At 46.2% G+C, this 15,199-nt stretch overlaps 1 protein-coding gene across 1 annotated transcript; it reads left to right on the plus strand.

Moving 5' to 3' along the window:
- Positions 1 to 219: 219 nt before the first annotated feature.
- LOC144093843 (tubulin beta-4 chain-like) lies at positions 220 to 14,061 on the plus strand. Its single transcript, XM_077627567.1, has 7 exons — positions 220 to 405; positions 1,154 to 1,262; positions 2,669 to 2,779; positions 11,164 to 11,408; positions 11,561 to 11,760; positions 13,248 to 13,684; positions 13,835 to 14,061. The coding sequence occupies exons 1-7, from the start codon at positions 349 to 351 to the stop codon at positions 14,005 to 14,007; spliced, it is 1,332 nt and encodes a 443-aa protein (XP_077483693.1). The 5' UTR covers positions 220 to 348; the 3' UTR covers positions 14,008 to 14,061.
- The last annotated feature ends 1,138 nt before the right edge of the window (positions 14,062 to 15,199 follow it).

Below are 15,199 nucleotides of genomic sequence, written 5' to 3' on the forward strand. Positions count from 1 at the left end.
AAAAGAAAGTTGAAGAGGCCGAGTTTGCCCCTGCAGCCAGTTGAGAGAACCCCGTTGTGCCGGAAGCTTTGCGAAACGAAAAATAGTTCGCGTTGTACGGCGCATATCCTTTACACGGCATCCTGTACGTGAACTGAAGGCCTTATATATAAGCTCTGAAACGCATTTACCATGGCAGGAACAGGCTGCGGAACTACTTTATGCGCTATTTAGTCGACACGCGTACACATATGAACAGAGTTGAGGAAGAAGTGAGCGTTGATGCGGCGCAAGGCTACAAATACGTGGACCCTTGACCCGGGCAGGCAGTCGGCATCTTGACAGCTGAGTTTCGGAGTGGCATCGAACATGCGCGAGATAGTACACATCCAGACAGGCCAGTGTGGCAACCAGATTGGGGCGAAGGTAAGCCACCTCTACCACCTCGCGGGTTATTTCACGGCTCAGGGGATCGCGGTTGCCATTCTGTCCCAGTGCCGGTCCCGGCGCGTTTTACGTTGGTGATTACGTTGTGTCCTAAACGCCACGTACTAGAATCTCGTTTCAGGATACGGGCGAAAGCAATCGCCTGTAAAGCAGTCGCGGCTTTTACCAGACGTACTGCTTTCGTTCTAAGCTGTGGCCTCTTTGCGTTGGACAATGTTGAGCCCTAGCTAATGCTCATCGAATCTCTTGTTCATGACCACTCCTTTCGCTCTGACCTTTTAATTACTGCTCGCGCTTTGAGAGCGTTGAGATATTGTTGTTGCTTTATGGCATATAGCTCATACTTTATTCCCGGTTGTAAAAAATTCGAGACAATAGGTCTTGGCGGAGAGGTGACATGGAACAGTTTTATGGCAAATGACTGCCGCAAAGCGACGGGCGAGGATTCTTTGCCGGAATTTTTTTTCGCACGACCTAGTTTTCGCGTATGATGCAATTCAAAGGCCTCAAGTGATCTTAGGCCCTGCCGGGTTTCCGCCATCAGCAAGACACATGGCGGGTGAGAATCGATGGCGGTTGAAGATTTGACTACAAAAACCAGTTGACAAGTGGAACTGTAGCAGTTATGTTGCTTTCGCTGTGAATTACAGCCTCTAAATATGCTTTGGCTGCCGCCACTGCACGATGTGACGCCACTCTGATTACTGAAATCTTTTCCCGTCTGCAGTTTTGGGAGGTGATTTCCGATGAGCATGGCATCGATCCAAGCGGGGCGTACCATGGCGATTCGGACCTCCAGTTGGAGCGCATCAATGTCTACTACAATGAGGCCTCCGGTACGCATCTGGCTGTATTGCGGTTGATAATTTCACTTTTAAGCTTCCCTGTCGAGTTGATCTTGCCTTGCGGCTGTTTCGCACTGCTAAGCATTACGGAAATTTTCCGGGCCGTTTGGCACATGACTTCAACGGAAACAGCAAACGAAAGACAAAACCGAACGCTGTGTCTATGGTTGTCCCTTATTCTCGGTCCTGCCTTAATAGCGGTGTTTGTGCTGTTAAGCTGACATCTGGCCTGTCAATGGAGCTTCTTCAACGGCAGGCCTTTGCTCTTCAAGCTTTAAATTCTACAACCGATCGCGCAAACCTAGTTAGGTCGAAGTGCAAGTCTAGTGACCTCTTCTGCTTGCGGCACGTTATGTTAGGCTATTGCAGCTTTTCAGGTTGCATTGCCCCATGTCCCGCAGGGATTAGCTTGAAGGTTCTTGACCAGAAGCTTTTTTCTCATAGGCAATGAATGTTCACAACGCGAATGAGTTTTTAATAATAATAATAATAATTGGTTTTGGGGGAAGGAAATGGCGCAGTGTCGGTCTCATATATCGGCGGACACTTGAACCGCGCCGCAAGGGAAGGGATAAAGGTGGGAGTAAAAGAAGAAAGGGAGAGAGAGGTGCCGTAGTGGAGGGCTCCGGAATAATTTCCACCACCTGGGGATCTTTAACGTGCACTGACATCGCACAGCACACGGGCGCTCCATAAAAACGCAGCCGTCGCGGTCGGGTTCGAACCCGGGTTCTGAATTCCCTCGTCAGGTTTGACGAAGACATAGTACGTCTCCCCTCTACTACGTTTCCTCTTGCTGCAGTGAGTTTGTAAGGAGTTTTTAACTCTATGTTTGCTAATACTGCCGCTGTGCTTCATTTGGAAGGGGCTCGATCATGACATCCATGATTCGGCGGACGCATTTCTATGGAGGCGAGATCATAAAGAGCCGTGTGTTCTGCGCTCTTATTGCGCGTAAAGTAACCCGAGGTGGTGCAAATTTATCCAGAGGCCGGCACTACTGCGTTGATGACAGCCCATGTACAGAATTCGGAATGTTAATCCCATATAGGACACTGTAATTTTAGTAATACGGAACAGAATCGAAACAGGAGTCGCAACAGGACGTTAATGTAGTGACATCATTTTGATCCATCTCAATTTATCTATCAACATTTCACCTTATGTTTTTCTGCTGAAAGATATTTAAATATTTTATTATTAAATATAACTGGATCTGCTGTTTAAAGGCCGGAGGGTGGCGCAAGGACCTAGTAGTGCCGCTTTTATTTGCTATGACGCCTACAGTTGGCGCGCTCCATTTTCATTTCTTTAACTGGCTTTGTTGTGACGCAGGTACTTGTAATAACTGCACGGTATCTTTGCTGCCGCTAAGTGATATTTGTTTTTTGTTTGAGGAGGTAAATACGTGCCTCGGGCCATCCTGGTTGACTTGGAGCCGGGAACCATGGACGCCGTCCGCTCGGGACAGTTTGGACAACTCTTCCGGCCGGATAACTTTGTGTTCGGTAAGGGGCTTCTCGGCTTAAAACCTACTACATAAACACTCCCACAAGAGCGCACAGTATAGACTAATCTTTAAAGCGCACAACTGGCTAAATTTGTACCCACATCTCTGTACGCACAGCGAATCCTCGCTCAGTATAATCCAGTCCGAGTGGCAGTCAGTTTAATAAAGCCACGCAATCAAGTAATTTGAGTTTGATCTATGAACATTCTCATCAGTTCCTTGCGAAACCTAGGCCGCCAAGATTGAGACGCAAGCTTGGTGGTTCATCAAGAATGTAGTGCGCCGTGAAAAGAGCATATTACGAGAGAGGGAACACATGGGCCATTTCGAAAATAAAATGAATTGGAATCGAGGATATACAAGGCAAAAGCTGTCGGCGTTCAATGTGTTCATTGACGTGGACACCGTTCTAGACGCTTAAGGAAGTGCGTAAACTGGCTCCCCGGGTCAGTGGACGCTTCACTCGCCCTTCGAGGTACGTGACGATGGTGAAGACATGTGGGCTGCATACATTAATAATAATTGGTTTTTGGGGAAAGGAAATGGCGCAGTATCTGTCTCATATATCGTTGGACACCTGAACCGCGCTGTAAGGGAAGGGATAAGGGTGGGAGTGAAGAAGAAAGGAAGAAAGAGGTGTCGTAGTGGAGGGCTCCGGAATAATTTCGACCACCTGGGAATCTTTAACGTGCTCTGAAATCGCACAGCCTACGGGCGCCTTAGCGTTTTGCCTCAGTAAAAACGCAGCCGCCACGGTCGGGTTCGAACCCGGGAACTCCGGAGCAGTAGCTGAGCGCCCTAACCACTGAGTCATCGCGGTGGGTCTCTGCATACATTAGCCCTGATAACTTCGTGGTAGACACGCGGCACTGCAGTAATAGGCCGCAGCGTTCATTGGGTGATCAACCTCTCGCGATCATCAACTGCAACCTACCACAGAGGCAGGGTGAACGCGCTGCATATCCAAAGTGCGGAAGGCAATCAAATGGGGTTTGAAAGTGATGGCTTTACTGGCCGCAAACTTGCGATTTCGCCGTGGCGGTGCTCCGAGGAAGTACATAACGTCACAACGCGCGGCTCACCGCGCATATTTCTCTCGTTCTCGCTCCCTAGTCACTACTGAGCATGCGCCACTAGTAGCATCGAGCCACATGTGTCCGCCGCTGCGCAGCGCCACGCCTTTCCTCAAAATCCAACTTTCAATTTTCAGTTTTCTCTTTTTTCTTTCCCTCCCTCCTTTATCGCTTCCTTTACGGCTCGGTTCGGGTGTCCACCGAGATATGTGAGACGGTTACTGTGTCATTTCCTTTCCTCAAAAACCAAACAAAACTAGTCAGCCGACGGTGTTCATAGTTCATTGGCGTTGACAACTTTGAAAAGGCCGTTCATTTTCACGAAAGGAATGACGTAATAATAAATGTAATAATTGGTTTTTGGGGAAAGGAAATTGCGCAGTATCTGTCCCGTATATCGTTGGACACCTGAACCGAGTCGTAAGGGAAAGGATAAACGAGGGAGTGAAAGAAGAAAGAGGTGCCGTAGTGGAGGGCTCCGGAATAATTTCGACCACTTGGGGATCTTTCACGTGCACTGACATGGCACAAGACGCGGGCGCCTTAGCGTTTTTCCACCATAAAAATGCAGCCGCCGCTGTCGGGTTCGAACCCGGGAACTCCGGATCAGTAGCCGAGCGCCCTAACCACTGAGCCACCGCGGCGCAAAACCGGCTCCGTGGGTCAGTGGAGACCTAAATCTCGCATTCATGCACGTGGGTTCCCCACACTGGATAGGCAGCGTGCCCTCCCTGCCACCCTTGGAGGTGGCACGCAGTTAATGGTTGATCGCGAGATATTGATCAGCAAACGAACGCAGCGGCCTAGCTATTGCTGCAGTGCCGCATGTCAGCCACAACGCTGTCAGCGCTATTGCATTCAGGCCCCATCTCTCTCCCACCACTGCCACGTGCATCAAATCACGAATGAGGCGTCCGCATATCCAGGCAGCCAGTTATGCGCCCTTCCTTTGTACAACTCCATCGTCGTCTAGAACATCGTCAACGCCAAGAACACAGTGAACGCCGACACCTTTCGCTTTGTATACCCTAGATTAACTGAGCTAATCCACATTATTTTTTTCGAGTTGCATGCCAACGCCATGTTGCATGAAAGCGAAAGTGAGGTGTCCACTGACCCAGGGAGCCAGTTGTGCGCCTTTCCTTTCGTAAAAATGAACGGCCTCTACGTTGTCAACACCAATGCACCAAATGAGCGCCGGCGGCTCATTTTTTTTTAGGAAAGGAAATGGAGCAGCAACTGTCTCATATGTCTCGGTGGACACTAGATCGAATGGATAAAGGCGGGATGGAAACCAGAAAAAAGAAAACATGAAAATCGAATTTAAGGAAAGGTGTGGCGCGACGCAGCGGCGGAACACCTATTGCTCGGTGCAACTAGTGGCTCAAGCGCAGTAGTGACTAGACACGCTTACCCGAAATGGGCCGCTGGCTATAGCCTAGCGTAGCTCTCGCTACAAAATATTCCATCCGCATTTGACACAACACCACATCACTCAGCAAAACGCAAAGGTGGCGCATTACACAAGGAAGGAAGGCGGCCGTCTGCGGGGACAATCCGGCATAAAACAAAATATTACAGACAGATATAACACAGGATATGAGCACAACTGGCGGTTCTCCCTCCCCTGTGTTCATGTCATTTGTCATGATCCATAACAGCGCGACAGACGGGACAAAGAAGAGGAGACACAACACACAGCGCTGTGTGTTGTGTCTCCTCTTCTCTGTCCCGTCTGTCGCGCTGTTATGGATCATCGTCAGCACCAACTCGCCCAACAACTGGTATTGTCATTTGTCACCCGTTTTACATAGGGACTCGCTGGAGAGATTGTGTTCTGTAGCCTAGTACAATGCGAGTCATGACTTGTTGAATTGTTTGCAGACGTGAACATATATTTTCAACTTCTTTCACCCGTCGCATTATCGGGAACTTCCGCAAGCTGTTAACTTCAACTGTGTTGAGCGTTGTTTATCTCTCTTCTCGCTACCTCCACCACGCAGCATAGGTATTGTTTTTTCCGCCCAGGACATGGCTTTCTTTCATGCCCAGCTTTCTGGGACATCTACTACTTGTGCCATCTACCGGCAGTGGCGGCAACAGGGAGCGTAACTGAATGGGAAGGGGTACAAAAAAGTCGTAAAATGTGAACAAAATCACCTACAAAAATGCTTCGGGGATTTGTGTAATATACATTTAGCTGAGGAATGTGCCGAAGTTTCTGTCCTGTGCTATTAATACACGAGCTTCCCAGCGCGTTTGAATAATATACGATGCTGCCTACGGGAGGGGGCCAAAGTTTGGCATTTTTCCAGACTTTGAAACTGTATAGCACCGTAACACGGATAGATATCGAAAATGCTTCCCAGCTTTAGGTACCCAAATATATGGTGTTTAAAATGGTGTGCAACGATCTGGCATAGCTTTGATCGAGAAGCTTCCTGAGGCCTTTTAATTGAAACGTGATATTGCCTAAAATATGAAAGATGGCGCCCGGCACCGTGCTACGCTGCAGAAATGGTTCGGACTGCTGAAGTTGCGTCCATTTCGACGCTTACCTTTTTATCGGGTGACTTTTGCCTTGCAGACAAGAAAACATGTCAGAGCTCAAACCCAGTGTCTCGACCGGAACTTTAAATAAAGAAGGTTGTTACGATGACCATGCATTAACGCAGCTACATAAAATATTCGTGGCTGTTCATATATGCTTGTCGTGGAGAGACTTTGCAAATTGTCAGCCCTTTGCTATTATCTAAAAAGTTTATTGGGGCGTGTGATCATAATATATTAGGGTATAAGAGCTAGCTCGCCTGAATTTTAGCTATTCTTGTTACTTTTAAAGAGCGTAGCGGCATTCAAACGGCCGACATTAAAATGTATTCGCGGATATAAATGTTTAAGTTTATTCTTTTAATACTTATTTAAGAAAATTTGATACAGCTTTACTCAGAAACATTCTGAAGCTGTTCAGCTGTTGTCGGGCCGAACACAGAATTCGGAGTCTAGAAGCAAATAGCGTCTAGATAGACGTTCAGGTTGTTACTGTCACGTTCACCTGTAATGCTTTCAAATTAGTGACTCTAGCGTTGTCCGAATATGGTGACTCGAGTTTGCACTTAGAGTTCTAACCTGGGTTCAGAACCTTTTGTTTTGGTCAACTAATTTTAATAAATGTGCTCGTTTCTATAGAAAATATATTTGTATGAATGTATGAATGAAAAATTTCACGCATGATCACTATTCATACTTTTATTGCTGCAGCTATTGGCGACTTTTTTTTGCTGTTCTTTCATTCCGACTTCTGTAATATGCATGCATGATGTATTGCCGGGATCCATCCTGTGTAACACAACTGAAAAAGTGAGGCTTCGCTTTTGAGGTACGAAACTTCGCTTTTAAAGATACCGCAAGATACCGCCAACTTTTTTTCATTTTTGCAAACAAATTGGTGAATTTAATTGTGTCCACTTCTGGGCTACGTAAAAGCGCTTTTACATGGACGTCATCAAGGAAGCATTTCATAGCGGTATATATAAATGGTAAATATGGTGGCTGTCGCAGTTTGCGGCACTGCCAGCCGCTACGCTGCCAGTCGCTGCTACGCTGCTTCGTCGGCCGATTGTCATGATATCGCATTTAATTCTCCCGCACCTCCCAGAGTGACATCGCAAGGGGCCGCCAGGTGCAAGAGGGTTAACCACGGATTAACAGGGTTAGTCGCGATGTCATATCAATCGTCTGAAGCGACTGTCTTGACAGCCTCCTTTGAAGAACGTTTGCATCTGTCCTTTGAGGCTGGGCTGTAATAATTTTAAGCAATAAATTTTTCTTTTTCACCAGTATAATAGATGAGTTGCGTTATCGCAAGCAGCATGCTTTTAAGATTCATCTTCTTCAAAATGCTATGAAAACGTGTAAAAAATTGACCGCCAATAGCAAGATCAAAGGATGTCAAGGGGTATAAATTAGAGGGGGAAGAAAAATAAAAAACAACTAAGTGTCCTGCCCACGCCAGTACAAATACTACATTGAGACTGTTAAAAGAATGAAAACTAGAAGTGCCCCCCGTTAGGACGGCCAATAAAAATCAAGAGAAACACCCCCACAAATACATTCAAAGAGAGAGAGAGGGGCGGGTGGGGGGGTGGCAAAGTCTTGCACAGGGTGCCGGGTGATGTGAGGCCGGCTCAGGACCCAGCCGCTATGCCCACATTTCAGCGTACGCGAAATGCAACAACGCTCCGGCTGTTTACCCCCGGGGGGTCGAATTAGTTCGAAGCGCTCCAGTGCGCTGTCCCTCATAGCCTGTAATGGAACTAATTTGTATAATTTCATTGTAGCTTTTCCCAGTTCCCAGGTTACTCTGCCTGCAGCAGCTTTGATTTCTGTGGTCAGGTGAAAAACTAATTATACTGCACTGAACAATACTATCGCTTACTTTGGAAGCAGCAGCGTTTGGTAAATCAAACCAAATACAATTGTAATAGAGAGGTAGAGCGCAACAAAAATAACCAGACGCTAAAAAGGAATGTATACCAATAATATAAGTCACGAATTGTATTCTATGTTACAAAGTTAATGAGAATATCAAATAGGCGGGGATGTCATTATAGCAGGCGGGGATGTCATTATAGCACGTAGCGGAAAGCACAATGTCAGCAAATTACCATGAATGAAGGGGAAGCCTTCATAACGATAACACTCATGGGAAGTGATCTGTTACGTTTACAGTAATATTCGAAGCACTGGAGATTATATTTCTTTTCTCCTTTGCACCTTGGGGAGGAAATCGAGCAAATGTAATAGGTCTATTTTCATGGCGTCGCTGTCAATAAACTTGCACTTGTCACACTATCTGATAGCTGGTGCGGAAGGGTTATAACTTCCCCGCAAAAAGGCAAGGACAAGGGCTATAGTGCCGACATAAAATATTTTATTATACACTTTTTATACAACATTTGGAAACAGAATGTGTACAGTCAGAATCACATAGCGTGATTACCTTGTGTTCATGTTACATGTACAACCAGAACGATGCACTCCAAACGTAACGAATATGAATATAACTAAACACACTTCACAGCAACATGGCATACAAAAGAAGCAACACTTTGCGAAAAGAATAAAGAACAAGGCAAACTTTTAATCGGTTGCCAAACAAAATGAGTCAGCAAAGAAGGACATACAAATGAACATAAACGATGGCATTGAATGTGCGTAGTACTGCTGTCGTCACTTTTCTCGAGCCTGTTTGTGCGCATTGTGCACTTGATGCCAGTATCATATGATCTACGCCCGATACGACCAATCAGTTTTCTTAAATTCGCTGCAAAATTTTTTCCTGCTGCCCCGCAGAACTTAAAGGCGTGTGTGCATGTTCATTTTCAAAGCACACCCCCCCAAGTACTTTTTCTAGCTGTACTGATTGCGTTATAAATCTGTTATCCATGGTTTGTTTACATAAAAGAATTTTTTTACGCAAAAGACAAGCCAAAAGATCAGTTTAAAAGTGACAACGGGAATACTTACAAAACACACATATCACATTTATATTACACCAAAAAATTGCTCAGGGCATATATGGCAGGTAAACAGTCACATAATACAAATACACTATTTTTAGTACACACCAAACACTCCTTTAGAAGCAGGTTACATAAGGCATCAGGAACATTACTCTTCATCTTCAAGCAGTGATGCACTTTCTAAACTAGAGGTACAACACAGCACTATAAATACAGGAGGAAACACGCAAAACTAAAAGGCACATCTCACCACATAACAGTTACCTCCTCCTATGACTACAATCATTGCTTTTCTCTTTCTTTCCTTACAAGGTTGCGAAGTTTTTCTATTGATTTGACTTTCGTCGACATTCCCATAGCCCGAAGCTCCGTGCGCAATTCTCCTTCATTCATGTCGTCCACATTTTGTAGACAGTTTCCTTCGCTCACTTTTTCATCTGCACAGCGTAGCCTCTTCGCCCGTGTCTCTTGAATACGTCCCTCAAACCAGTACTCTTGGTCCCGCTTTTTATATGCACGGCTTAGTCTGATATTCTCACTCACTTCAAGCCTTTTCGCCAGCTTGAGAGCGTCAGCGGCTGCATTCCACATGTTAGACTTCCCATGGTGTAGATGCTCTAGGACGTCGTTTTTTCCTCTAACCCTTGGCTTGAAATTCAACCAAGGCAATTGAACCTTTCGTGCTTTGCGGAAGCGTGGTGCGCCAGAATATGAATGTACGGCGTAACTCTATCGCCACCATAGCCTTTGCAACCTTGGGCCCCTAATTCTAAGAACGTGTGAAATAATTCTGAGGTTTCTCTTTCTATGCAGCGACCTTCAATATCATTTTCCAGGTGGTACAAAATTCTCCGCATAAGCTTCCAAAGGAGCAAAGTTTATTCCTCTGTTTGAGGGTGCAATTTCCCGGCCAGTTTTTCAGGCAAAGCTTTCAGCAGGCGCTCACAATCGCCCCCCGATACCGACGTGAATGTTTTTCCCTTGTTTCCTTCATTGGTTTCCCAGACGTGAAATTTAATCCCACAGTTATTTATGGCGTCAACGATGTCCTGAACGTGTATGGTCATACAACGTGGGTTGCGGACTTTTTCACGGTAATCTGTCTTCTGCTTCTGAAAGCAATCCATCTACAAGGCAGTTAACTATTCTTAACTTCATGTGCAATACATCAGGAATTACTAAATTAGAGCCGAAGTTAAACAATGGCACGTTTTTCATCCCGTTCGCCTCTGCGCAGCAATCAGCTTTCATGTTCTCGAGAGTGCGGATCAAAGGAGGCTCATTAAAGCTCCTGTTACTTGTCAGAACTGAGCACCTTGTCTGTGGGTTTGCTCGACAAAATGGACAAGGATAGTGTGATGCAGCAGACTGCAGACCCTGAACAACAAGCAAAAATTTCAAATCTGACCCTAGACAGATGCGAATCGGAATCTCGTGGTCCAATACAGATATGCTACTCCTTCGTGCGACAACATTAATTTCTTTTATCAAATCCCGAAAAGCATCTCTTATTTCAAAATAACCTTCCGGGATCTCCGCCAAACCGAGAAGGCGATGAAGGTTATGGCTTTGTAGGTGCCGCGTTTTGCAGATGATGACGAATGATAATGTTGTCCAGGTCGTGCGTCTACTCACAACGCAGCCATCACCCTCTATGTTTACAAAGAGTGCCTCGGTGGAGATCTCTGTCTCTGAGTGGCTTGCCTTTATTGCCTATTCCAGTACTGATTTTCTTCAGGATACAGTTTGTGCAAGTATACGCCTTTCACAACCCGCCCCTTCAGGTCAGAATGGCGCTGGCAACAATTGGGCCAAGGGCCACTACACCGAGGGTGCTGAACTAGTGGACTCGGTGCTCGACGTTGTGCGCAAGGAAGCGGAATCCTGTGACTGCCTGCAGGGATTCCAGCTGACCCACTCCCTGGGCGGTGGTACTGGATCTGGCATGGGCACACTGCTCATCTCGAAGATCCGTGAAGAGTACCCCGATCGCATCATGAACACCTACAGTGTAGTGCCCTCTCCAAAGGTGTGTGACATTATCTGCAGGACCCAATTTCAGCATCTTTGAAACAAATCAAACATGACATTTTGGCCTTGCTTTATAAGGCGTCTTCCTTGAATTTTGATGATTAGTCGTTATGCACAAAGTTCTCATTCTCTTCCTGCGGCTACCTCTAGGTTTCGGACACTGTCGTCGAGCCCTACAATGCTACTTTGTCAGTGCATCAGCTTGTGGAAAACACCGACGAGACCTACTGCATCGACAACGAAGCACTCTACGACATCTGCTTCCGGACGCTTAAGCTCACGACTCCCACCTACGGAGACCTTAACCACTTGGTTTCTGCAACGATGTCGGGTGTGACCACATGCCTGAGGTAAGTATTTCGCAGCTTCGTTCAAGGGGTAACTTAAGCGCCTCATGCATGTTTATAAAGAGCCCAAAGAGGTCGACAGCATCCGCCGAATTGCTAGTTCCGACGGTAGTGATCGGTTCATTATGGAACAAGCACTGCAAAGACTGCGGTCGCTAAGGTCTTTTACAAAATATTTAGAGTAATACACTACAGCTAATCTCCATGTATAAAGTGCATGTGGTGGCGATATTTTCAGAAAACACAATGACGAGCAAGAAAGCAAATAAAAGCACCCTCACCGTCCGCATAAAAACTAACAAACACCGCAACTGCTATAGCCAGCCAAGCAGCTGCTCAAGGAAGCTTTGAAAAGCACTTCAAGGAAAGTGAATTTGGCAACGGCAGCAATAACGAGAAGGCGGCTGTCGTCGGGAATAATGGAGTGGCGCCTAATCTATGGCATGCGATTGCACACATTGGGAATAAAATGTCCGTGTTTAACCACTGTACCTCAGAAACTCATGAGGCGAAAAGGTAAATTAAGGCCTCGCGCTGTAAATGATTAAAAACTACTCTGTTCACAAAGCAAACATCTCAAATCTCTTGGAAATAATTTAGGTGTGTGTCAGTGGAGAATGCTTATTGAACTGTTTCTCATTTATAAAGCGCACATTTATCTCGTTCAGCTCCTTAATCCTAGAGTACAGGACCTTTATATAAAGCCTCACGTACAGTGAAATCATTTATCCCCGTTTTCTCTTCGGGAAAAGGGAATACAAATTCCCACGTTTTGGTATGGAATTTTTTCTTCGATAAATAGTGGCACTTTCTGAGGAAGTTGGGAGCCACATTAGCCTGCTGAGCAGTCAGTATGGAATACTGGTTGCCATTGTTGGGGGATGGTGTTTTAGGGCCTGCAGAACGATCACATAATTTTAAAGTGCCACGACAACCGGCAGACCGGTGAAGTTAATACCCATCGATGTTTTCCTAATGTAGTAATTTGTATAACCTTTGAAGCTGGATACGAAGCAGTGACCATGTGAAGAATCCATTTTTATTTTTTTGTGATTTTGCCAATGAATCGAAACAGCAACAGAAGAAATCTTGTTATCTGACTGGGGCTGGTTTGCTTCTCCGCCGTTGTAATTTGGCTGAGGCAAATAAGAGGCATGCAGTTTCAATGTTCTCTAGAACAGACTGGCAAAGTGTAAACTATGTCACTTCTGAAATTTCCATGAGTTCGTTCTTTCATTGGGCTTCGTTGTCTGCACTGGCGTGAAGAGAACTGAATTTCAAATTTGATGACCCGATATTCAAAAGCTTTGAATGAACAGCGGCAACAATCGCGACATTCTACAAGATGCCTCCACTGACCATTGTAGCTGCTCCATAATCTTACCACAATCTTGTTCTGACTGCTTCCAAACAAGAGCGCCCAACATAAATTCTCTCTCCCCTTGTGAATTAAGCGGGCTTCTAATCAAGCACCGTCCCATTCCTCACAGATTTCCTCGGCAGCTGAATGCTGATCTTCGCAAGCTGGCCGTTAACATGGTGCCCTTCCCTCGCCTCCACTTCTTCATGACTGGCTTTGCTCCACTCACGTCCCGCGGCTGCCAGCAGTACCGGGCTCTGACTGTGCCGGAGCTGACGCAACAGATGTTCGATGCCAAAAACATGATGGCTGCTTGCGACCCCCGCCACGGTCGTTACCTGACAGTTGCTGCAGTCTTCAGAGGCCGAATGAGCATGCGGGAAGTCGATGACCAGATGCTCAACATCCAGAACAAGCAGTCGAGTCACTTCGTTGAATGGATCCCGGACAATGTAAAGACAGCTGTCTGTGACATACCGCCTCGAGGTCTGAAGATGTCGGCTACTTTCATTGGGAACAGCACAGCCATTCAAGAGCTTTTCAGGCGGATCTCCGAGCAGTTTACAGGTGACCATCGTGTTTGATTTGAAAGTGCTTCTTAAAAGCACATGCTTTCATTGTAGGTACCCATTGCTGTCGATTTTCTGGAACAGCGCATTTTCGGGGACAGTTCTAGGAGTGTGACCCCGCCTGCTTGATATATTATTATTTTTTCAGCTATGTTCCGCCGCAAGGCCTTTCTGCACTGGTACACCGGAGAGGGCATGGACGAGTTGGAGTTCACCGAGGCAGAGTTCAACTTGAACGAACTGGTGTCAGAATACCAACAGTACCAGGAGGCCCCAGATGAGGACGAGGGGGAATTCGAGGAGACCCAGGCAGAGGCCTAGTTTGTGTGCAGTGCCTTTTTTTTGGTTTACAATAAAGTGTTTGTTTGTCATGGATCCTTCTTTTTGAGCCAGGTGCTTGTGCACTTTAGTTATGTCGTAGGCCCGGACTGCGTCACAAGGATGGTCACGCAGAGCAGCTAAACCTTACTGTATTGCAATGTGCGCACATCTGTAAATAGCCGTGTGACTTGCGTTTTCGGCATTTTGACGAATCTCTAAAATCTGTTAAAATCTTCTCATCGAACCACTTTTAGAGCGAGCGCAAGGTGATCTTAAGGAAAACAAGTTTTGATGAGCTATTATTGTTCTCGGATACTTCCTGTCTGATGATGTGGCAAATTCTCTGTGCTGTCGAAACAGATATGAGACGAGCCGGTTTGTAGAACATCGCTACGGAGAATACATTTTGCTTATTCTCAGTGTTACTTGACTGAGGTTTTTGGCGTATTATCTAGCCATCATCTTTTGTCTCACATTTTTACGATCTTGAACAAAAATTTCAGGAACGGGATCTTCGTCAATACTAGGACGATCGAATCACTTTCCTTGAGAGGCTCTTCTAATTGGAAGGAAAACACGTTGAGAAGACGCCGACAGGACATCAAGTGGCATTTGAGGCTGCTTGACCAATTGTTCAGCAATAGTCCAGCTCCTCGGGGCTGCTGAACCTGTAGCGATCGAACCACAAGGCCCATATCTCGTCCTTCTGTGAGCGGCATAGCCCTAACCCGGGACGCTGCGCAGAAAGGTTCGTCGTCAAAGGCTTTGGCGATTCGCCACTGTGAGGAGCCCTCAACCCTTAACACTCAACGAACATTGTCCGTGTTGAATTCTGCGCTATTGATTCAGAATCCCTTAGCGTGGTGTCCACAGAAACGGAGGGTAGGTGCTTTGGAAGCCACGCGAGATTTCGTGATCTGAAAGCCCTATGGTTGGAGGCGGGAGCGAATTTTCCGGCTAGGGCCTGGGGTAAACAGCTTTTTGTCTCTATAGCAGTTTAGCGTCAGCATCACCAGCTCTTAACGCGATAGCGGTAAAGGCCCCGTTCACCCGAAAATCCAGTACCGATGTTCGTGTTTTCGGTGTTGCGAGTGAAAAATCGCAAGCTCTTGATTGCCCAGGTAGAATGCCCAGGTATTTTTGGATGCAAAGTAGAGAACGACCGTCTGCATATACGGTAATTAACCGATTG

This window comes from Amblyomma americanum, chromosome 1 (genome assembly GCF_052857255.1).
Source record: "Amblyomma americanum isolate KBUSLIRL-KWMA chromosome 1, ASM5285725v1, whole genome shotgun sequence".
NCBI lineage: Eukaryota > Metazoa > Arthropoda > Arachnida > Ixodida > Ixodidae > Amblyomma > Amblyomma americanum.

What these genes read in the sequence shown, in the direction of transcription:
- LOC144093843 (XM_077627567.1), top strand. Translation starts at nt 349, where the DNA reads ATGCGCGAGATAGTACACATCCAGACAGGCCAGTGTGGCAACCAGATT. An exon ending in CTACTACAATGAGGCCTCCG is followed by an intron (nt 1,263 to 2,668) that starts GTACGCATCTGG and finishes TTTTTGTTTGAG; the next exon opens with GAGGTAAATACGTGCCTCGG. An exon ending in GTGTAGTGCCCTCTCCAAAG is followed by an intron (nt 11,409 to 11,560) that starts GTGTGTGACATT and finishes GGCTACCTCTAG; the next exon opens with GTTTCGGACACTGTCGTCGA.